Below are 25,034 nucleotides of genomic sequence, written 5' to 3' on the forward strand. Positions count from 1 at the left end.
ACCAAGCGAATCTCCTGGTTGATGTACTTGCCGGCATTGCTCTGCTGATACTGTCAGCCGAATCAATGCCCATCTGGAGGGATTCGCACATAGCGTCTTTACCGTCCTGTATAATATTCAGGAACGCATCCCTTTCTTCTCCCTCTGGGATGCAGTCAGCCACTGTAGAAGCACACTCCCAAAGTGTATGGCTGAACCTAGCAAGGGTGCAAGTAGCATTAACAGATTTTAACGCCATGCTACATGCTGAAAAGACTTTCTTTGACATAGCATCATATTTTTTATCGTCCCTGTCCTGTGGGACGGTAGGGTAAGCCGTCTTGACATCGGTAGAGGATGCCCCTGTACCACCAGACTTTCTGGGGATGGGTGTTTAGACAAAAACTCTGGGTCTGTAGAAGATACCCTGTACTTTGTAGACAGTTTTCTATTTACTGCTAGTACGACATCTGGGGTTTCCCAGTTTGTCATGATCTTCCTCTGAAGAGCTTTATGAAAAGGCACCACAGGATCCTCCTGTGGGCCTTTGTCAAGAATATCCGTGAGGTCATCTTGTTGGAAAGATTGTGAAGGTGCAGACCACCCCATGAACTCTGTGATCCTGGCCATTAAGGCAATATAGGGGGTTTCAGCATGCTCCCCCGGGTCTGGCCTAGCAAACTCCACCTCAGGGGAAGTGTCTAACCCACTTGCCTCATGTAAGGAATCATGAAGATCCTTTAACCTGCGTTCTTCAGAGGAAAATTCCTCTCTAATTGGGGTTACAGGTCCCTGCAACTCGATTGTGTCTTCCTGTTCAGACAATTCACCCTCTTCCGAAATTGAGGACATAGTTCTAAATTGTTCTGAACTCATAAAGGGAGTAAATCCCATATCCAAGGCAGAGGGTGCCGAACTTGTCATTATCGGCCTCGAAAACGTCGATGTCGTCGACGCCGACGTCGAAGGCTTCGAGCGTGGCGTCGAAAACAAAGGCGGAGGCCTCAATGACCTCGACAGAATTGGGATTCTACTCGACAATCTCGAAGCCATCGCCATCGAGGACCTGGGGATAGTCGCTGGGTGTGTCGTGACCGTGACTTTTCTTGGCGTCGACGCCGGTGTCGAAGCTGGCGTCGAGTCAACAGACCCGTGTGTCGAAGGTCCCTTCGACAACGGCGTCGAAGACACTGACCTCGGCGTCGACGGAACCCTCGTCGACGGCGTCGACGGAACCTTCGAGGAAGGTTTGGAGGTCATAGTCCTACTCGAGGGTTCGAGACGCGCTCGAGAGGTTTCCTTCGCCGGGTACTGCGACTCGCAGCGTTTTTGACCTTCGGGTCTTTCGACCAGAGCATCGCTCTCGGCAGTCTTCGAGGGGGTCGAGGCCGCTTTCTCGAAGACGCTCATCATATTTTTGCGGAATTCCTCCCGTTCAGCCCGGGAACTATGTTTCGTGGGGCAAGGGATTCTTTTTGGCGAAACAGAGAAAGACGGAGAAGGGGATCTTCGACGTCTCCTCTTCGAGTGCTTCGATCTCGAGGAGTGATGGGACCCACTCCGAGACCTGGAGCGCGAATGGTGACGAGGAGACGAGTGTCTCGACTTCGTCGACGAAGAAGAAGCTTTAAAAGTCTTACCTTTCTCCAGCTTCCCCCTACGCTCCTTTAGGGCCTTAGCTGTCATGGACATTCCGTCCTCGCATTCCGAACAATGGTGTTCAGCTCCCAAAGACCACAGACAAACTCTGTGAGGGTCAGTCAGCGACATCTTTTTCCCACAATCTCGGCATTTTTTGAAGCCGGATCGAGGAGTTGTCGGTTCCGACGAGGAAGCCATCGAGTACGGATCGAATAACTCGAAGTAAATAGGATTAATCTGACAAGAACTGAGAAACGGTATTCCGAGGCACTGAGTAAGCGCGGAAAAACGGAACTGAGCAACGGACGCAGCGTGCGGCCTTTATAGGCAGGATGACGTCGACGTCGATACGACGGCTGTCGAGGGACATTGACTCGGAGGACGTCGACGCGCAGCGCCCTCTAGAGAGAAAAAATGTTCCGACGCCAGCAGAGCTGGAAGGAGATATCTAAGATGAGGAATACGTCGGAGGACACAATCCCTTCGAAATACATCTTTGAGGGTGAGACTCACCAAGGACGAGGCCTATACAGGGCCAGTACCAACCCATGTGGGACTTAAACAGGGTTGTGTACTGGCCCTGTCACTCTTTAACGCCTATATTTCCGACATAGACAAGTTGCGGATGGAGGATGAACAAGTAACTTACCAACTGCTAACGTTCTTTCGATTGGATGTTCCTCCAACGTATTCCACTGTTAGGGAGAATTCTCAGAAATGGCTGATTTCCCTTACCTAATGAGTCCCTCAGCAGCTTTGCTGGATTTCTAGGGTTTATTTTTTTCACCTGGTAAGAGTGTGAGCCTTTTTTCCACTCTTATATGTGTTTTTCTGTGTGTGTTTTCACTTTTTGTGTGATCTTGGGCACTGGAGCCTCACCTACTCCATGGCCTCATATTTTTCATGTGTTACACAGCACCTTCAGTGCAGTGACACAGGTCTGTCTTTGAACTTCCCACTGATTCCATTTTCTGGGGCTGACTACTGTGCCCCAGAAAAGGTAAAGTTGCCATTAACTTTATTTTAGTCACTTTAAACCACAGACCCAGTACACCCCATTTTACATGGAGTATTGGAAAGGGTTAATTCTTATCCCTTTTTGTCTGTGTCTCTTGGAGCATTGTTTCGCTCCCTTTACATCAAGACTTGGCTGGTGGCAGTGGTAACTACCCTAACTTTTCTACCGTGGTTATTTTACATAACCATGGTATTGTTTTAGGCTATTATATTAGCCTCAAACATAAACCCGCTTGATCAAATGCATTTTATTTTGGCTCCGGCTGGGTTTATTCGCCATTTCTTTTTGTAAAAGTCTTTCTCGTGTTTTTCTCTGTGCGCCAAACCGGGGAGGATTCCTTTGTTTGCCGTCTTTTTGCGGGCTTCTGCACAGAAGCCCTCCTTAAGACACCTGAAAGTCTGGGTAGGCAGGATGTGAGGGAGGGATCTTCGGACCCCTGCCATGGGTCCCCTTGGTAACACAAGTCGCACTCCTGTTTGATTGGCTGAGGGGACTGTCCTTGCCAGGACAGCCACCCTGCTGTGTGATTGACAGCCAGGCTTTATGAATGGGGGAAAACTGCATAAAAAACAGATCTCGGGGACTGGAAAGGCAGAGTCGCCACTGGAACGAAAGAACCAACAAGTAGCTTATGGAAGAGGACCCCTAAAATGACTGAACCGCCGGATGAAGCCCTGCTGCAAGTCTGAATCTTCAGAATACGACGACAGAGAAGATCCTCCAGGAAACTTCTTCGCGTGGGCTGGTGGGACCAACCAGTTTACCCAAACTGCAAGCCAGGACCCCTCCTCTGGTCGAATTCCCTGTACAGAGCTACAGTGGGCCGGATAGCCATGAAGGTCGGACCCTGCTTGGGTTTTAAGGAGCGCACCTTTTATTTGTTGCTTTGCTCTGATGCTGGTTTCTTCCCAGGGTAGTGCAGGACCCTCCAGTCTTCCTACTTCTTGTCAGTCCGACAAGAGCTTCAGGAACCATGAGCGTGCAGGAACTACCAGGAACGTCTGCCTCAGCTACAGCTTCCTCTCCATTTTAAGGTACTGTGCAAATCCGGTTGTTCGTTTCGTTTAGCCGCGGTCAAAGTGTTTGAAATCTTTCTCCAATCCGAGGGCTTGTCCTTCTCTTCTCTTTGAACTAACTTTTCTATCAACCAACCTCGTCCGGAACGGGTGATACAAACTTTACCGTGAACTACCCTGAACCGTGTGATCTTGAGCAAAAGACTTTTGACCCACTGACTTTGCCCCTAAGCCTTTTCTACCTGATTCTATCACTGTAGTTCCTCTTGTTCAATTGCCAAGAGTACTTACCTGTTGGTGTGATTTAATTTCTATTAACTGTGTCTTTCCCTGCCATTTTGCTCCCACTTCATTTTGTGAGCTTAACTTGTCTGGAATTTAAGGGAAGTGTTGTGGTATATTAAGAGTGTGATTTTTAGACTGCTTATAATAGCGTAATGTTATACAACTGAAGAGTGAAATAAATGTATATTCTTTTACTTGAAAACCTTGAGTCAGTGTTTGCCTGAATCATAGCAATTGCTGTCCTTTGTGTAACTATCTGATACTGCTCACTTACTCTTGAGATAAGTCTGGCTGCTCAGCCATCGCTACCACTTTAACTGTGTAGTACAGGCTTGTACCAAAGGTGAATTTGTACTGTCACTTGTAGTCTTTATTGTGTGTGGTGTTCCCAAAGGGTACTGCATATAATTCTGCCTAACATCCACATCTTTGACATGTAATGTTCACAGCTGCATCCTGCGTCGAATCGATGCCCCTCAAAGGCCTCCGTCGAGGGCGACGTCACCGGATGTTACAAATAGGACGCACAGCGCATGTAGCCTCAGTTTATGTTCCCCCCCCCCATAATGTGTGGCACCAATCCAATGCCTGCTTGACTGCACATAGCCTTGTGGAAACGTAAGCTGCAATCACATAGGAAATTCTCCAGAGGGGCAGGCTGGGAGGGTGATGTGGAATACGTTGGAGGAACATCCAATAGAAAGAACGTTACCAGTTGGTAAGTGTTAGGGAGAATTCTCATTCTATGGCTAATTTCCCTCACCTAGTGAGTCCCCCAGCAGCTTTGCTGGATTTCTGGAGTTTACTTTTCCCACTCTTACATGTGTTTTGCCATGTGTATTTCAACTGTGCGATTGTGGGCTCTGGAGGACACCACTCCATGAACCCCACTTTTATGTGTGTTACACAGCACCTTCCGTGCAGTGACACAGGGTTGTCTTTGAGACTTCCCACTGACTCCAGTTTCTGGGGCTGACTACTGTCCTCCAGAAAACAGGTAAAGTTGCCATTTACTTTACATAGTCATTAAAAACTACGGACCCAGTACACCCCATCTTCCATGGAGTACTCGAAAGGGTTAACTCCTATCCTTTTTTGTCTGTGCCTCTCTGAGCTTTGTTTTGCTCTTTTAACATTTAGACTTGGCTGGTGGCAGTGGTAACTACCCTAACCTTTCTACTGTGATTATACTATATAAACGTGGTACTGTTCCAGGCTATTGTATTAGCCTCGAACATAAACCCGCTTGACCAAATACTCTTTCGTTTGGCTCCGATTGGGTTTATTCGCCATTTCTTTTTGTTAAAGTCCTTCTTGTGTTTTACTTTGCGCGGCAAACCAGGTTTGCCTTCTTTGTTCACCGTCTTTTGGCGGGCTTCTCTCAAGAAGCCCTCCTTTTGACGCCTGGGTAACTAGGTGGGCTGAATGTGAGGGAGGGGTGTAGTCAACCCCTGCACAGGGTATCCTTGGAAACCCAAGTCGCACTTTGTCGTGATTGGCTGAGGTGGTTGTCTGGACCGGACAACCCCACTGCTGTGTGATTGAAAGCCAGGCTGTGTGAATGGGTATTTTTGCATAAAAGGCAGGACTCTTGGGCTGGGAGTCAGAGTCGCCACTGGAACTGCAAGGAACTGAAGAGAAGCGGAGAAGAAGACAGCTGCAGCAACTACCGAGTCCCAGTGGAGCCCTGCTGCGGTCCTGAGCTATCTACCCTTCAACGTCAAGAGAAGATCCAGTCCAGAGTCTTCTTCCCTTGAGCCTGGTGGGATCAACCAGCTCATCTTCCACAGGCAAAGGATCGTCTTCTTGGTCAAAATCGCTGCACACTGCTGTAGTGGTCCGGATAGCCATCTGAAGAGCCTCTCCTGTTTTTAAAGAAGCGCACCTTTTATTCACTGTTGCTTTTGCTGCTGCTGGCCTCATCCCTGGATAGTGCAGATCGCTCCAGACGTCGTCCTTCTTGTCCCCACGACTGAAGCCTCAGGAACCGTGAGTCTGCAGGAACTACCAGAAACAACTGCCGTGTCACCAGATTTTCTTCACTTGAATAAGGTACTGTGTCCGACCTCGAGGAACTGGGGTGAACCTTTTTCCTCACTAAAGGCTTGTCCTCATCTTCCTTCCCTCGTATAACTTTTGCTTCCTCTTTTGACAATATCCAAGTACTCCTGGCAATCTTGAATCGTGAACTGTACTAATCGTGTGATCCCCGACAACAGGAACCCTGTTCCACTTGACACTGGCTCAGGCCTATTGATTTATTCACTTGTAGGAAAGTGTCCTCTGATTCTATCTGCTTTGACAAAAGTATTGCCTATGATTGATTTTTATCCCCAAATCTCTTGTGTTTATTCATGTGCTAAGTGTGTTTTAACTCCGGTAACATTTCTTCCCGCGGGTATGCGTATCTTTAGTAAGACCGAACTGTCATTACTGTCAAAAAGTGATCGCATCTGTCTCCCCGATAACGTCTTTGTTTCCCAACACCGGTCTGTCAAAACCAAAGGTACTTACCTTGAAGTGTGTTACACAAAGTGAATTGGTTGTGTGTAGTGTATTTTACGTGTGATTTTAAAGTAATAGAAGTGAAGTGTTTTACGAACAGATGGTCTAGAAATAAATGTACTTTTACTTTTCAACCAAACACCTTGAGTCAGTGTTTGCTTGAGTCACAGTAATTGTGGTCCTTTGGGTAATCTCTACTACTGCTCATTTGCTCTTGAGATAAGTCTGGCTGCTCCGCTACTGCTACCACTCTAACAGTGTAGTACAGGCTTGTACCAAAGGTGCACTTGTATTACCACTTGTAGCCTTAATTGTGTGTAGTGGTCCCTAAGGGCACTGCCAGGATTCTGCCTAACAGTAAGTAACAGATTGTGTCCTCCAACGTATTCCACATCTTTGACAGACTCCCAAAACAGTACCCAATCAGATGGCGGAATAAAGAACCGCCTTACCAAGGGCCATATCTTGACCATAGATCGTATCCAGGGAGTAATGCTTAACAAAGGGTGGATAGAAACCCATGTGGCTGCATCACAAATATGCCTAATTGGAACTCCCCGTTGAAGGGCTATGGAAGTAGCCATGCCCCTAGTGGAATGAGCTTGCAACCCTTCAGGAGGGTCCTCACCCGCCAATCGGTAACATTCAGTAATGGTGAGGATAATCCACTTGGACAAGGTCTGCTTGGTAACAGCCTGGCCCAATCTATAACTAGAATATCCCACGAAGAGTTGATCGTCCACTCTGACCCTGGACATCCTAGAAATATAAAAGATCAGAGCTCTCCTGTGATTCAACCTATGGAGACATTCCTCTTCCTTATCAGGATGAGGAGGAGGATAGGAAGAACCACTTTCTGGCTTAAATGAAAATCAAATAACAAGAGGGATCCTGGGAGACTCTCTGATAGACATGAGTCCTGGTTACAAGAGCCTCACCCAGAGTCTTTAGCTCACTATCTTTCACAGAGGAGAAATATCCTAAACAGATCAGTCTTTGTCCTGCCCTGGGGCAGTCCAGTACCGAAATGCTAGGCTATTATCCTCTGAACAAGAGTACCAACAGCAAACCCAGACACATATTTCGGTCTGGTTGAACCTTATCAGGAGGGTGTAGCTGTGCCTCTCTAAGAATAGTGAGCAAGGGGTCCACGTCTGGATTACCCTAGTAACTGAGGGTGAGACCCAGGACCCCCCCTTGTTAATTTGCATAATTTAAGTAACCTTAGGTCACCCTAAGTTACTTGGGGAATCCAGACATGGATCCCTTGCTCACTATTCTTAGAGAGGCACAGCTCCACCCTACTGATGAGGTCCAACCAGACCGAAACACGTGTCTGGAGTTTCTGTTGGTACTCTTGTTCATAGGCTCTCGTAACCAGGATTAATGTCTGACAGAGGGACTCCCAGGACCCCCCCCTTGATAATTAAAAAAAAAAATCAGACACTACCTTGGGTAGAAAGGAAGGACGTACCCTCAAGTACAACCCTATCCTTGTGAAATACAGTAAAGGGTGGCTTAGATGAAAGTGCCTGCATTTCACTCACTCTGCGAGCGGAAGTAATCGCAACCAAGAACACCGTCTTGAAAGACAACAGTCTCAAAGGACAAGAGTGCAAAGGCTCAAACGGAGCACACATCAGGAATTTCAAAACCAAATTCAGATCCCAAACCGGCACCTGGAAAGGGGACGGTGGGAACACATTAGTGAGCCCTTTAAGACATTGGGAAATCAAAGGAATCTTAAAGTAAGAACATTCTTCAGATGAGCGCTTGAAGATAGACAGCGCCGCCAGGTAACCTTTAATGGTACCCACTTGAAGGCCCCTGTGGGCCAAAAAAAGCAAGAAAGACAAAACCACAGGAATGGAACACTGAAAAGGATCAACATTTTGTCCCATGCACTAGTCGCAAAACTTACGCCAACGCTATAGGGATTTTGTTGCTGACCTCCTGGCCGAGGACATCATCCGGGAGGTCCCAATCCTTATACCTCAACCTTTCAGATACCAAGCGTGAAGGGTGAGAGTCCTTACCTCTGGATGGGGAACCTGAACCCCCCCCCCCCTGCCCCCTCTCGTGCGCGAGAGAGCAGATCCTCTCGGTAGGGAAGACAGCGTTGAGGGCAGATGGACATTTCTAGATGGTTCAGGTACCACGCTCTCCTGGCCCAATCTGGAACAATGAGGATCATATGGGATCCAAACCTGCGCAACCTCCGCAACCTCCTTAACACTTGAGGAATGACGGGGACTGGAGGAAACGCATACAGCAGTGGAAACGACCAATCCACTACAAATGCATCTCATAAGGCTTCTCTCAGAGGAAATTTCCTTGAGCAGAATCTCTCGCACTTCCGGTTGCCACTGGTCGCGAAGAGATCCACTTGTGGGGTTCCCCAAAGGGCGAAGATCTCCAGAAGGACTTCCTGAGCCAACTCCCACTCGTGAGAGACCGTGCTCTGCCTGCTCAGAGCATCTGCCACCGCATTCTCCTCTCCGGCCAGATGAACTGCTGAGAGCGACATTTCCTGCTGGATTGCCCATAACCAGAGCTGCATTGCCTCTCTGCACAATGGGAGTGACCCTACCCTGCCCTTTTTTGCTGTGGTAATGCATTGCCACTGTGTTATCCGCCATGATCAGGACACTCTTCACCCGCACAGATGGGAGAAAAGCCTTCAGAGCCATCCTGATGGCCCTCAGCTCTAACAGGTTGATGTGGAGTTTGGACTCCGATGGAGACCAACGACCGCTGGAGGTCAAGTCTGCGGCATGATCTCCCCATCCTGTGAGGGAAGCGTCCATCACTACAGTCACCTCCGGCCAGGGTTGCCAAAAGGGCTCCCCTTCATCAGGTTCCCCTCGTTGGCCCACCACAAAAGATCCTGGGAGACCGAGAGTGGAATCTGAACGGGATCTGACATCTTGCCTGGGAACTGCGACCACTGCATCTTGAGATCCCATTGCAGGGATCTCATCCTCAGCCTGGCCTCTGGCACCAGAAAAATGCAGGATGCCATGAGGCCGAGCAACCTTAAGAATTCGAAAGCTGGGAGACACTGGGCATGTTGAAACTTGTCCACCATCCGCACAATGTGATGAGCCCTCACCTTGGAAGGCAAGCACTTCCCCAAGGATGTGTCCAACACAGCCCGATGTACTGGAGCTGTTGGGAAGGTGTCAGATGAGACTTCATGAAATTGAGGGAGAAGCCCAGCCTGTGGAGGGAGCGGCAGGTGAGACTGAGGTAATCCAATGCTTGCTCGGGAGAACGCGCACGGATCAGCCAGTCGTCCGGGTAGGGGTAGACGTACTACCCCACTCGCCTGAGATACGCTGCCACCACCACCATTAGCTTGGTGAAGACCCTCTGGGCGTAGGTCAATCCGAATGGAAGGAACCGAAACTGAAAGTGCGAGTCGCCAGCCACAAACCTCAGGTACTTCCTGTGCTTGGGATGAATCAGCACATGAAAGTAAGCATCCTGTAGGTCCAGAGACATCAACCAATCCTGAAGGTGAATGGCCTGGAGGACCTGAGAAAGAGTGACCATCTTGAACTTTTCCTTCCTGAGAAGTTTGTTCAACCAACGCAAGTCCAGGATGGGTCTCAATCCCCCGTCTTTCTTTGGAAACAAAAAATAAGGGGAATACCATCCATCCCTTGTTCCTCTCCGCTACAGGCACCAGTTCTATAGCACCTTTCTCTAGCAGGGTCAAGATTTCCTGCACAAGGAGCGGATCTGGAAGGGGACGTGGCTACGAGAGCCATGTAGTGGGACGTGGTCTGGAGGAGCTCCTGTGATCCGGGAATTATCTTAAATAGTGCGTTACAAGATGCCTACGACTGCTGAAAAATGACATGCTGCTGTATGAAGAGGACGGACGTGCCCGCAGAACTTTTGGAGCGTATCGGAGTAGCTTTGACGGCGTGATTGACTTTGCAAGTATATGAAGGTTGGGGAAGGAGTATGATGCAAAATGGCCGACTGATGGCCAGAACAAAGGAAGCAGCCGGCCGGGAGATGGCAAGGCAGCTGTAGTGGGTTGCGAGCACACTGGCGGTGTGAAATGTGCAGGGTCCCCCCATGATAATATGCGTGCTCGGATAAGCCTAGACGCTGCGGACGGAGACATGGAGAGAGCCTGCCTCATGTGAAGGGGAGCCCCCGGTGTGAGGAGCGGAGGGTGCTCGTGGGCTGCCGAGACAGTTGCGAACCACGGAGACGGCACTCGTTCTGGAGAGCCAGATGGTGGCTGGGGCTGCCTGAGAGAGCAACAGTAGCCATTCTGCGGCAGAAACATTAGGACAGACACAATGTTTCCAATAGATGCTTAGCCCACGAAAACAAAACCGAGCAACGAGGCCCGGGACTGCGAAGACACAGCAGCAGTGTAAAGGAGCCGCGGCGGAGGATAACGGAGGAAATGTGAGGCGATGAAGGCGCTGCAGCCGTGCCCTTACTGATACACAGACACAAGGCTGATAATAACGGTGAGGCGTGAAGCTGCGAAATAAGCCCCCGTGGGAGCACACACTAAAATGTAAGGCTGATGCTTGTTAAGCTGCACGGGCCACCCGGAAGTGTGATTAGCACAAGTCACGCAGTGGCCCAGGCGAAATACGGGCAGCAGCCCTTATGTGAGGACAACAAAACATTGGGCCCCAAACAGCTGACACGGAGGTCCGGCGGCAGACCCAGTGCAAGTAATGGAGTAACTGGGTTGTGCAAGAATTAAGATAATGAAGTAACCGAGACGCTCTGCACTGGGAATAAAAAAGCAATCTGCACAGGCAGAACACTCGCTGGAGCGGAGGCTGGGACTGGATGTGAAGCGACCACGGGCACCCTGGTGTCGTTTTAACAGTAAGGAAGAGGAGGAAGAGTGGACTGGCGGGCTGCTGCAGGCTGCCCAGGACTAGATAAGGGAAGGCCGGATGAGCCCTTGTCCGGGTGGCACTGACGATCGGGAGACTCAGAGTGCGCCCCCTCACCCCGAAGCGCAGCCTGACGGAAGACTTATATGGTTATGTGGGAGAGCACAACCCACCATGACAAGTAAGGACTGGGCTGGAAGCCCTCTGAGGCGACCACTCCGAAAGTGCGAGACTACAGCAGGTTGCCCCGGCTGGAGCTATAAACTACAAGTGGTAGAGTCAACCCACGACTTACACCGGTGGCGCTATGTCCAACAAGCATACAAGACTAATAGGGAAGCAGCCTACACTGGACGAATACGCCAGGTCGCCGCTGAGCTTGGAAAGTGCCAGGAGCAAGGATAGGCCCCCCGCTGGTGGCATGACTGTTGCGAATACGAACCAGGAGGTCCTAGCAGCGATTGCCGACCTGAAAGCAGCTTGGGAAACCAAGCTTGAACTGGCGGTGACGGAACTTAAAACAGCGCTGGACCGCAAGGTTGGAGAGGTGCAGGAAGAGGTGAATCTTCTCCGACAGAATGTTCGGTCACTGCCGGAACAAACTGAGAACCTTGAGAAGGAGGTGAGACCCAATACAGCGGATTGTGCCTCACACAAGTCGGAACTACACGTCCTGGTGCATCGGGTTGGTAATCTGGAGAATAGGGCGGAGGAAGCGGAGGGACGTGCCCAGAGGAATAACATCCGCATTGTGGGCCTGCCGGAGGGAGCAGAAGGCCACAACCCCACGGAGTTTATCGAATCCATGTTGCTGCAGGATATACCTGGAGGAACTCTGTCGCAGGGGTTCTCGGTGCAAAGAGCGCACAGGGCTTTAACGCGAAAGCCACCGCCAGGAAATCCGCCCAGGCCAGTGATCGCCAAGATCCTGAACTATCGGGATCGAGAGAAGATACTGGAACACTTCTGCAAGGGGGGAACCATTCAGAGAGGGGTGGCTAACATAACAGCTTATCCGGACTATACACTGAAGGTGCAACGGAGCCGAATTAACTTTGGGGCTGTCAAAAGAAGGTTGAGGGGCGCGGGCCATAAGTACATGTTGCTTTACCCAGCGAAGTTAAAAGTTTTTCACAAAAACAGAACCTTGTTTTTTGATACTCCTGAGGAAGCCATGGGATGGCTTGACACGCAGGGCTGCCCCCAGGAATCGGACATCCAGACGAGAGGAGGCGACGGAGGAGATAAGTAAGGAACAGAGGGGGCACCTGAAGGTGGTGTGGCTTAAGACTATGGGACTTGACTATAGTCATTGATGCGGCCCGCGGGTCGGTGGGGCCAGTTTGGAACACAAAATGAGTCGTTAGCACTGTGATTATAGCCTTATTAAGAGCCTTGCAAAGCCAGTCTTCATACCCCCATCTAGAGATTAGTTAGGTCACCAACAGTGTGGTGACGCCCTGCCGGGGCCTTGGCCTCAGTTCCAGGGTAGGTCCAGAAGCAGGGGAGTCCGAGATCCAGGGATGGAGCTGGGCATTTGTTGGGGAAGGGTAGGGAGGGGGGAGGGAAGGGGGGTGAGCAGTGGTTTGTTGTAGTTGAGAAAGGGGGGGTGAGGTAGGGGTTGGGGGGGTTGTAGTTATAGTAAGTTTGAATTGGGGAACAAGCCTCATAGTTTTGTGGAGTCTTAGTTTGTGTACGTGCCTACATGGAAATCTCGAACAAATGAATGGCATCGGGTAATCTCAGAATTGTTACCTGGAATGTGTGGGGCCTTAATAGCTATTTAAAACGCAATAAGGTAATGATGTACCTGGAGAGGATGCAGATTGACATAGCTCTGCTACAGGAAACCATCTCACCAAGGAGAAGCTGGAGGTGATCAGGAGGAAATGGAGGGGCAATGTCATTGGGGCCATATATTCAGCATATGCAAGAGGGGTGCTTACGTGGGTGGCGCCGCATGTGCCATTTCGGCTCCTCAGTTCGACAATAGACCCGGAAGGCAGAATGGTGGTGGTGGCAGGACTCCTGGAGAACAGAGAAGTTAATATTATAAACGTGTATGCCCCCAATCACGATACAGCAGCATATATCAGGTCTCTATATAGTAAAATTAGCCCCTTGGTGGGCAGCGCAATGGTGTGGGGAGGGGACTTCAATTGCACTCTGAACCCCAGGATAGACAGGTCTGATGACAAATCAGAAAAGCCGGTGCCAGCAGCTAAGGCGCTAGGGACATTGTTGATAGACCTCGGTTTAGAGGATGTGTGGAGAAGGCTACACCCAATGGATAGGCATTATGTGGCGCCACATGACCTGCATACAAGGCTGGATTATGTGTTTGCTTCTGCCGAGATAGTAGGGGAAATGGTGTGGGCAGAATCCAAGGCCCGAGTACTTTCTGACCATTCGCCTTTGGTCATAGAGTGGCGACATCAACCCCCCAGAGCGTGGATCCTGACGTGGAGGCTCAGAACTGAGGCACTACAGGATGCGGGATTCCGAGAGGATTTGAGGGAGACCATAGAGGAGTATTTTGAAATCAACACGGGCAGTGTACGCTCCATGGGAACAGTTTGGGAGGCTTTTAAGGTTGTGGTGCGGGGGGTAGCTATATCAAAAACTAAAGGGCTCCAGGGGGGTATTGAGCGGGAACTGCGAGAGACAGAAAGCGAGCTAGAGAACCTGATGCGAAGTGAGGAGACCATTTGCGAGAACAGCGTTAAAATAAAATACTTACAGTTAGCTTGCAGTGAACTCTGGGACAGATTATGTAAACTAAATTATAAGAAATATACAGAGAGGCTACATGCAGAGGGGGATAAGCCAGGTAGATTGCTGGCTTGGTTATATAAAAATGAGACCCCCCGCTCGGTGATCAGAGAGGTCAGGGACGCGGAAGGTCAAATCCATAGTACCCAGGAGGGGGTAAATGAGGAGTTCCTTAAGTACTACAGACGATTATATGAGGACACTGGAGAGGAAATGAGTCAAGAAATACTGGACACGATAGAGGATATAGGGCTGCCCACCTTAGATGAACTAGAGCGTGCAGACTTGGAGGCCCCCATCACCGCGGACTAACTGGAGGCGGTGATCCAGCATCTGCCGACATGTAAAGCGCCCGGGTCGGACGAGTTACCCAGCAAGTTTTATAAAACGTATAAGCAGGAGCTACTCCAGCCGCTGCTGGCCATGTATAATGAAGCTTATGAGCAGGAGGAATTGCCGGCATCCCTCCGCGAGGCGGTGATTATCCCGCTCCTGAAAACAGGCAAGCTGGACGTGGAATGTGGATCCTATAGGCCCTTGTCCATGCTCAATCATGATAGCAAGATACTTATGGCAGTGCTGGCCAATAGGCTAAAGAAAGTAATTGGGAAGTTGATACACACAGACCAAACGGGTTATGTCCCCGGTAGAAACATTACGGACAACCACAGGAGACTACACCATATCATTGATCAAACCGAGAGAGACCCGGGCGAGATGGCTATCGCGTCGCTGGACGCGGTTAAAGCTTTTGACTCAGTGCGGTGGCCGTGGTTGAAGGCGACTCTGAAGGGATATGGTATGGGACCAGGCTATACTAGATGGGCCCAGATGTTATATAGCACCCCGATGGCAAGGGTTAAAACCGGAACCACAATTTCAGATAAATGGCAACTCAGCAGGGGGACCAGACAGGGATGCCCCTGGTCACCTATGTTATACATCCTGGCATTAGAACCGCTGGCAATATGCCTGCGGCAACAATACGGGGAGGTGGGGATACGCACGACGGGGAGCACACATTTGATATCATTGTATGCAGATGACATGCTCCTTTACTTGCGCTACCCGGAGGAGAACCTGCAATATGTGTTGGAGGTGATGGACCGCTACGCCACCCTCTCGGGCATATCGGTGAACACCGGGAAGTCTAGTCTGTTCCCCTTGGGAAGGTATAGGAGTACCCCACCGGAGAGGCTGCCCATCTTGCAGATACCCTGGCAGACAGTGACATTCAGGTATCTGGGCATAAACGTTTACCATAAGATAGAGACAGAGCATAAATATAATACAAAGAAAGCGTTGGAGGGAGTTAAGTATAGCATGGTGTTCTGGTCTAGACTACCCCTGTCCATGATGGGGAGAGCTGCTCTGCTTAAAATGGTGGTCCTGCCCAGACTCTTGCACTTTTTTGTGAATGTCCCGTTCTTGATCCCCAGACGCTTTTTTGTGAAACTACACGGCATGTGCAGGGGCTTTATATGGGTCAACTCCAGGAATAGGGTGGCCCTGTGGAAACTACAGAACACATGTGATAAGGGGGGCATAAACCTACCGAATTTCGAGCTGTAATACGTGGCAGACAGTTGTTGTATGTGGCTAGGTGGTTGTCCGCGGAAGACTCGACAGAAGCGAGGCTTTTGCCGGGTTAATTAGCCCCATACTTCTTGAGGGAGACAGTATGGCTCCATAAAACTAAAATAGCAAGGGGGGGGAGACTATTGAAGCTGGGCTGGGAGGTCTGGCGTAGGACATGGAGAACGGTGGGTGACCCAGACCCGCTTTCTCAGCAGGTCCCGCTGGCCGTGATAGGCGGGGAGGATTCACAATTGTTTGAAGCGGTCCACAGATACTGGGAGGCAGTTGGCTTGGCCACTCTCGGGGACATATGGCAAGAAGGGGAGGCGTTGGGATTTCAGAGGCTGCAGGAGGAGACAGGGGTGCATAGAGGCCAATTTATAACCTACACCAGGCTAATCAAACGGTTGAGAGAGAGAGAGGTGGCCTGAGACAGTGCTAGAGGAAGAACCTGATGCCACCATAGAAATGATGTATGATGTTTCGGAGGGTGGGCATGAAATATCTAGGATATACGAGCTCCTGCAGGCAAAGGCGGGGAAGGAGCTGCTCCAGTTAAGGCATGACTGGGAGGAGGAGGTGGGAGAACCCATGACAGAGGGACAGTGGGATAGGGCCCAGAGGTACCATAAAAAGGTGTCCCGGAATGCGAGACTCCAGCAGATCCAGTTGTATATCACCCATAGAGCTTATCTGACCCCCAGTAGATTGGCTAGGTTCGGAGGCCTGGCTATACAAAAATGCCCCAGATGCGGGGAGGAGGAGGCAGGGTTACTGCACATGTTCTGGGCTTGCCCTGAGGTGCACAGATTCTGGGAAGAAATAAAGACGAAAATGGCTAGTGGGGGAGTGGTGTTGGACGTGGGTTCAGCTTGGGCCTGCATGCTTGGGAATTTTCCCAGGCCACGTCATTCAAAGCATATAAGTAAGACTTGGCCTATATTTTGGCTAAGCGCAGAATCGCAATGTGTTGGAAAGCGGCCCACAGGCCCAGGGTAGAGATATGGTGGGCGGACCTGTTGAGATGGGCGGAAGTGGAAACTACGGTATGGTTTGAAGATGCCACCAGGGGGGAGAGGAGGAAGTGGGCCCCCTTTTAGCCTGGAGGCAGCTGGTGGCCTCGATGGCAAATCCCCACCAGGGCAGTCAAGAAACGGAAGATTCAGTGGAGTCAACAAACGCAGAGATTCCTGGAAATATTTGTTTAGATGTTGCGGTTTAAATGGCTCGAGTTTGAGGGGAGGGACGGACAACAACACTGTACAATGGGATGATTTGATTGATTATGTATGTCCCCAAAGTTGTCATGTTTGGCTGGTGTGTTGCTTTAAAAATAATAAAAATATTTAAAAAAAAAAAAAAAAAAAGAGCGGATCTGGAAGCTTCAAAGAGAGATTCCCCGGTGGATTGTCGTGAGGCCGCTTTAGGAAGGGAAGGCAGTTGCCGTGCTGGGGTCGCTATCAGAAGTATTTAGAACAGGGGGGTGGTCCTGACTTTCTTGGAGCGGCTGCGGCAGTGCCTGAAGGTAAAGAGGCAGCTGCCTGAGCGGCTTTGGCACCTCGATTTCCCCGACCACCACGGGTACTTTTACGCTGCCCCTTTGACTGGCGGCGCGTCTCTCGTTCTACCAAAGGAGGAGTAGTAACGAAAAGAACCTCCCCTCCAATGCTGTCCCCTAAGAAGAAAAGGCGGAGGTTGACGCACAGCTGCACTTAAAGATTTCGGCGCAGTTTTTGAGGTCTGCAACCTCTCAAGGCTCTCGTCAGCCTTGCTGCCAAACATATGCGCGCCATCAAAGGGCATGTTCAAAAGATGGGCTTGCACATCCGCGGCAAAACCCCGATTTCCGCAACCATGCAAATATGTGTATAACGGTGCTCGCAGCAATGGACCGGCTAACACTGTCGGCCATGTCCAAACCCGACTGAAGGGATTCACACATGGCATCCTTGCCACCTTGCACAAGATCAAGGGACCCATCCCTCTCTTCCCCTTCGGGAATATGCTCAGCCGCAAGAGAAACACTTCCACAGAGTGTGTGAAAATCTTGCCAAGGCACAAGTGGAGTTGGGCGATTTTAGCGCCATACTCCCCGCAGAAAACACCTTGCGTGCCCAACCATCGAAGCCTTTGTCGTCCCTATTAGGAAAGATGGTAGGGTACGCCGCCTGCCTCGAGATGGCCGTAGCCGCCTGAACCACCAAACTCTCGGGAGTGGGGTGAGTGGATAGGTAGCTGGGGTCGCTATCAGAAGTATTTAGAACAGGGGGGTGGTCCTGACCTCAAACATTTAGGCTACAATGATTTGCTGTAGACACAATTCTCATACATCTCCATATACAATACTACACACTTAACAGATTATGCATCTTGGGAGGAAAGACATACAAATCCAAATTCTGAAAGGGCTGGAAAACCAGTTTTTAGACCTTTATTACGTTAGGTCACATATTACAGCGTAGTTTAAGTACTCCCACTGTCTTATAAACTTCCAAATAAACAGTAGACAGAAAAATCAACAACTTAGTCATCATCTTACTCAATTGTGTACAGCGAGGACTTGAGTATTTAAACAGAGGGAGAAAGGCATTAAATGCAGCTTTTTGTATTTGTAGGCGTACCAGAGTTAAGCTGAACTTTAGGTATTCTACTTACATTTTAAGAAAGAACACATTAAAGAGAAGAGAGGTGTAGTTTGTTGGCTCCACAATACTACCTTTTTACTCAATTCTGGTATCTATGTGTTGGTTAAACAAAATATTAATTCATATTTGTCATCAGTGCTTTGTACAAAACAAACATTTGCTTCAAGGAGCCTGAAATTTAGGTATGCTGGGAGGCAACACTTATGCAGCCACTACTTTGTACAAAACAATTTTTTGCTTTGCGACACCTAAAAATAGGAACTGCTAGGAGGCGACGTCAACACTCAAGGTGGTAAAGATGATGTATGTCATAGGTCTTAGTTCTGTAAATATAGGACCATATGACGTTGGACGTTTCGGCTGTGTAGAGATGGCCGCCTTCTTCTATGGCCCAGAATAGCAGGTCTTACTTGCATTCGAAGGGGTAAGGATCTCTTGATGACTGGGCTCCTGGTAAAACAGGGAAGGTGATGTTGGTAACCCGTTGGTATAATGCGATGTTGGGCTACCTTGTTTTACAAGCACCTGGGATGCATGGTGCTGGAGGGGTCCCTCGGAGGGGAAGGATTCAGTGGGGCAGGACTACGTTTCCTGTCCGGAGATAGAAGGCGTCCAGACAAGCATATCTGTTCGTCTGTGTGTGTGCACACTGGATGTGCTGCGTCTCGTCTCCCGGATGCACACATACACGCCCGTGTCTCCATAGCAACGAGACCACTGCACTCATGCGCATGCGCAACAGGCGTAAACGTAGCCTTTCCTCATGCGCTCCCCGCCTCACTCGAACAGCTCCATTCCTTGGAGACGAGACGGAGACGAGACGCAGCACATCCAGTGTGCACACACACAGACGAACAGATACGCTGCCACCCTTTTCTGTAATGTCAGATGAAAAGGTAACACCGGGTCAGAGGACGGACCTTGATCTAAAATGTCAGTTAGATCATCTTGCACAAAAGCTTCAGGAGGACTGCACCAGCCCGGATACTCCGTGACCCTAGCCATGAGCCTCTGGTAGGACGACCCAGCATGAGCACCAGGCTCGGGCCTGCCAAATTCCACTTCCGGAGAAGTGTCCAGGCCACTAGCGTCATGAAGAGTTTGCCTCAACTCTTCCAATTGGCTATCCCCTGAAAAGACAGGAGCCCCATCAGGCTCAAGATCAAAATCTGACCTCTCCTCCTCCTCATAGATGTCAGGAAAAAGTCCTGTCTCGGAACAGCCAAGGGCCTGGAGTCCATAACAGGCCTCACAGACTTGGAAGTAGCCTTTCTAGGAGGATACACATCAACAGGGATCTCCGATGGTAAATTTCAGCCAAAAGGCCTCGAAGGCGTTGAGGGTGTTGACGGTTTCGGTGTTGACGGCGACACGGGCGATACGAAGGCAAAGCCTTGATGTCTGTATCCGACGGATACGGCACCGACGGAGTCGACGCCGACCTCGAGCCCTTAGCCGATTTCTGCGGTCTCGCTGGGGACAAGGACCGAGACCTGGCAGCACGTCTCTTGCGACCATCCTAAGCCTTGTCCGAACGGGACCTCAAAGGTTTCCGATGAGGATCGCGCCGAGGACCCGAGCCCGAAGGCGTGCGAGCCACGGATCGAGACCGTTCCTTGCCGGCTTCGTCAGAAGGCGCGGACGGAACTGTGCCCTGCGATTAGAAAATCGCCAACATCTGCTCCCTAAAGGCAGCCCATTCGTCCAGTGTCGAGGACTTAGTCGGGCAAGCTATTTTCCTTGCAGCGCCATCCTCCGAGGAGGATAGGGAAGGTGACCGGTGACAGCGCTTCCTATAATGCCGAGATGAGGAGGACGAATGGCGGGAACCACTACAGGACCGAGACCCCCGGGACTTCCCCTCGAATCATCAGTGGACATACCCTTGGACTTGGATTTACGGGATTTACCGGGTTTCAAACCCCTGCCTACCTGAAGCTTTCCCTTATGCTCTCGCAAGGCCTTAGCAGTCAGCGACTGGCATTTGGAACAGTCAACCGTGTCGTGACTCTCATCCAAGCACCACAAACAAATGCGATGCGGGTCGGTAATCGACATTTTCGACTTGCAGTCCCGGCAAGTCTTGAAGCCAGACCACAGAGCTGGAGGGGTTGAAGAAGAAGACATTCACGAGGAATACACGAGACGCACCGAGTCTCTGAAGCAAACATGTTTGCGGAAAAAACAGAACTGAGGCTACGGGCGCTGTGCGTCCTATTTATAACATCCAGTGACGTGGTCCTTGACGGAGGCCTTCGAGGGACATCGACCCGACGCAGGTCACCCTCTGCCAAAAAGGTTTCCGAAGTACACAGCTGTGAACATTACATGTCAAAGATGTGGAAAACGTGGGAGGACACAATCCATTCAAAATTAGCTTTCCCGTCAGAATGGGGCACCTGAAACTGAACAGAAAACTGAACTGGATGGCATTTGCCGATGATCTGGTCTTCTTTGATCGGACACCTGTTAGACCTCTTCTCCTCCTATGCATTTAAAAACAACTTATTCGTAAATGAATCCAAGTCTAAGGTGGTGATCTTCTCCAATGGGTCCAAACCAAAGACCACATGTTGGACTGCTGGAGATCAAAGACTTGAGATAGACTTGACAATCTGTTGCTTGGGTTATAATTTAACAAACACATGTTCTATGTCGGATACTAGGGAAGAGCTGAAGGCTAAGGTCGAAACTGCTGGTCTCGCAATTAAAGAGTGTCTACAGTTGACTCTGCAGATTCTCTCTTTTTGGCCTTTAATAAAGTATTACTTAGCCAAGGTGGAACCTATAGTCCTATACGGGCTGGGCTACTTACTACTAGAAGTGAGATATCCTCGACTACATACAGGGTATGATTTGGAAGAAGACCTTGAGTTTGCTGCAAGGGGTATGCAATGCAATCATCCAACATGAGTTGTGTCTGATTTCATTTAGGACAAGGTATCTGTGGAGGCAACCGACTTGCTATGCTAAGATCATTGGGCCCCCCACGCACTCACTGGATGAGGACTGGGGGATTATCTGTCAGTATGAGACGGTTGCCTCATTGATTCTATTCAAAACCTCCATGATTACTCTGTTGGGAAAATTAACTCATATGAGGAGGCTGGCCATGACAAAAAAGAAGATGTTCATGGCAGACTGGACTTGCACAATACAAAAGATGTGGGCCTACCCATCTTATAGGGAATATGCAAGCGCAACATGTCTAAATACATCTCCCTGTTTCCATCGGCAAGAGCACGAAGCCTATACTTGCGGTTCAAACAGAACAGAAATTCCGGTTAGCACTGTATATATCTGTGTACCCCGCTGTTGTAAATAATGTACTTCGCCCTATGACTGTATGTAACTAAGCTTTGCAAATTCTTGTAACTGTTGCGCCCTAATACCCTCGGGTCTGGTGCGCATTATAAACAAACAAAGATCTAACCACTTTGGACTGTATTGATGAATGGGCTGGTAATCGTACGCGGTCTTCAGTTTGCCGACTATGTAGGAAATCTTCTTGTACTGAGTCATTGAAACATCTAATGCTCTTTTTTACTAGCATAACAGAGCGTAGAACACTTTACTTTGGGGGTTACCTGGGGACTGACGGGGAACAACACTTCACTCGTTTTAGCATTGTATAGCTTTTTAAAGGAGACACTTGAAAGCTTGAATTAAGTGTATAAATGTATACATGTTCTCTGTTTCTTATACAGGATCCCTGATGTTTTTATACACTTGAAAACAATTGTGCTGTCCTTTTCTTTTTGTGAAAAGGTTGCTTTGTACTTTGTCTAATGTCAAGCTGTAACATAATAATACAAAAAATAGAACTAGACTTCTCCCACTAAAATGAATAAACTTCCATTTCTAGTTGCCATACCTGTCCCAGGAGTTAGCATGTTCCATCATTCTCTCATCATACACCAGGCCAGTCCTCTCAGATGGGAGTGTTCGCATTACTTCAGCCATGGTCGTATCGAGCATAAGATCCCAGTCTTTAGGTGTGCCTTGGTCTCCCCCGGTCTGCTCCACTGCTTCTTCCTGGGCAACATCCACTTCACCTGGAAAAAACAAGGTTAGAGAAATGAAAGGAATCAACCAACTCCGACAATCAAATATTAAGCACTTCTGCCTTTCAAGCCTCAAAAGTTCACTGACGGCACAGTCTAAGAGCTAATATACAGAGAAATTACTATGCACTCTTAGATTCTGGTCTTAGAATGGTCTATCAGTGAAATTAAAAAGAATTGTAAACTTGGTTTATGAAAAAGGTGTGCACTCCTCATGTTAAAAGCTACAGTTCTCAACAAGTATCTTAAGCATTCCTCTACGAAAGTATGTAGGTACTCACAAAGGTCAACACATGCATGCATGCTCAACTCTCCCTTTAGCCGAGAATTCCCCAGCCCGCAAAATAAATACTAAGTAGAGGGCCTCACCATAATGTCGAAGGTTCTTCCAGTATTTGTAATGGGAGCCAATGGTTTCCGAAATGGATGTCAAGGCACTATGGGGAGGGTTTGCAGGAGGAGAAAAACAATATGGACCAGGGAAAGGTAGGAATGAAAACAAACAAAAAACAATTATTCACAAGTATTAATATTTCAACAAGGACATTTGCTCAAGGTGGCTGGCAGTGAGCCAGGATGTTAGTTTAAAAGTCCTTGCTTCAGCATCTCTTCTGCTTTCACCTTTTAGCAGTCTGTACCATTGCTTGTCTGTAACATCTGCTTTTATAAACTTTATTCCAATAACTGTTAGGTAAGAAGGTTCTCAACCCGACAGCATATTAGGCAACTATAGTCATAAGTTATTTGTGTTCTTACCGTATATATGTTCCTTCCCACAGACTCCTGTATTTTCTATAGCCTAAAATGATACCAGTGCATATATTACAAAGTATGGAAAAAGCTATGGAAACTAGTCCATATCACCCGCACCAGGCTTCTCATCATACAGTACAGTTGCAGCAGACTGTCAAGATGGCCGACTAACGGCTTCTGCAGAGAGAAGATTTTGGTCTCAAAATGTCTATATGCACGAGTGGCAGCAAGATTGAACCTACGGAACTCAATGTAGATGCCTGCAGCAGTCAGATGAGACTTGGAAGCACCATGGTATCAGGTACTATTATTCCCACAAAGAATATCGCCATATATATGGTCGTTGGGAACGTCCATAGGCAATATTTTTTAGTGGGGATAATATTTGGGGTTATTGGGAGCAGGGGTTGCGGGGGTGTCCCCTGCTCCCTTTAAAATAATATGGGGGTTGCGGGGGTGTCCCCTGCAGGTTCCATGGCTTAATATCGCCACAAACTATGGTGATATTTTTGTATGGCGATATTTTTGCGGGGATATTAACACATGGAACCAGCACCATCTGGTCTAAGGAGTATAACAGTGGTTGCCACCATTTTGCCATAACCTGAGCACTTTGCTTCAATAATGAAGTATTGCTGACCACTTCCTGGCTTGTCACAAGAACATGAGGCTATCGTCCTTCAACCCCAAGTGTCTAAAACCGACCTCTTCGGGCACCAAGTATACACATTAATTGAGGGAAGGGATGCAAAATCCAACTCTGCAGCTGAAACAGGCCAGATTCTGCAGACACAAAGGATTGGGTGGTTGACAGGTGTGAGAGGTCAGAGTACCATATCTGTTTCAGCCAGATCAGAACCACTGGTAGTAGTTAACATCCTGAGCTTGCTTTGATTTCTTAGTCTGCTGAATGAAAAGGAGCAGGCTAAAGATAAGAAAGAGGGGCAAGTGCAACAGACAAGAGGGAGAGAGGAAGCGGGGAAAATAATGTTTTGTAATAGCATTGAAAATAATGTTTTGTAAATACATGTCTGTCCTGCTAGGTACGTAGCATTTATGATGTAGAAAATATAGATGTATTCAAATGTGCATGGGATTAATAGGCATGTGCTACAAGGTGGATTTGGAGCACTAGAACATTGATACATGTGACAAAGTTGCCACAAATAATCCATCTGTACCGATACATTTTCTGTGGTTGTTGCACACTTCTGGGCACTCTGAAGATATTTCTCTTTTTCCTTATTGATGCATGTTGTATGGAAAAATCAATAAATACATAACATTTAAAAAAAATAATCACTCTGGAAGCTTCCAATGATGTGTTAAGGGTGTTCATTTGTATAAAACTGGTAGGATAGTGGGAACTGTGGGAAACTTTTAGGGCCAACCAGACTTGAGTCTGTGAGTCTGTCTGCCAATCTCAATCTCAGTCTCTGTCTCTCTCTCTCTCTCTCTCTCTCTGTGTCTCTCACACACATCGGCTGACTGTCTCCCTAAGTACCTCACCTTACCCTGCTTAGTGTTCTAGGGAAGTTTTGGGACGGTGCCCTCTTCCAATTGGTGTCAATTGCTCAACAGGCATGCACAGTCTCATATGGCCCGCTTCTACTCTGGTGTTCACACAATGTTCTAATTCCCCACCACGCTTCTGTCCCTCCCTTCCTACTTCCACCCTTCGATGTTCCTTTCTTTCTACCCTTCACTTCTTCCTTTCTCTATTCCTCCACTCGCTACTACTATCGCCAACTACAGCCTTACTACTCTCTGCAGTGTTACCCTTCTCTTTTGCTACATCACCTTCTCGCCACTACTTGTCCTCCACTACAACTACCTGTGTGCACTAACTCCTACTCCACCGACACATCTACCACTTCTCCTCAGTCTTAATACCACTA

General features: G+C 48.8%; 1 protein-coding gene across 1 annotated transcript in view; it reads right to left on the reverse strand.

Annotated features, from left to right (window-relative positions):
• HDAC6 (histone deacetylase 6) overlaps positions 1-25,034 on the reverse strand; it is a 1,945,770-nt gene that overhangs the window by 889,817 nt on the left and 1,030,919 nt on the right. The window contains exons 16-17 of the mRNA XM_069647471.1: positions 22,753-22,820; positions 22,194-22,374 (exon numbers count right to left, since the gene is read on the reverse strand). Coding sequence (XP_069503572.1) covers positions 22,194-22,374; positions 22,753-22,820 — 249 coding nt within the window. The remainder of the gene's footprint in view (positions 1-22,193; positions 22,375-22,752; positions 22,821-25,034) is intronic.

This window comes from Ambystoma mexicanum, chromosome 2q (assembly GCF_040938575.1).
Source record: "Ambystoma mexicanum isolate Mex_15411 chromosome 2q, UKY_AmexF1_1, whole genome shotgun sequence".
NCBI lineage: Eukaryota > Metazoa > Chordata > Amphibia > Caudata > Ambystomatidae > Ambystoma > Ambystoma mexicanum.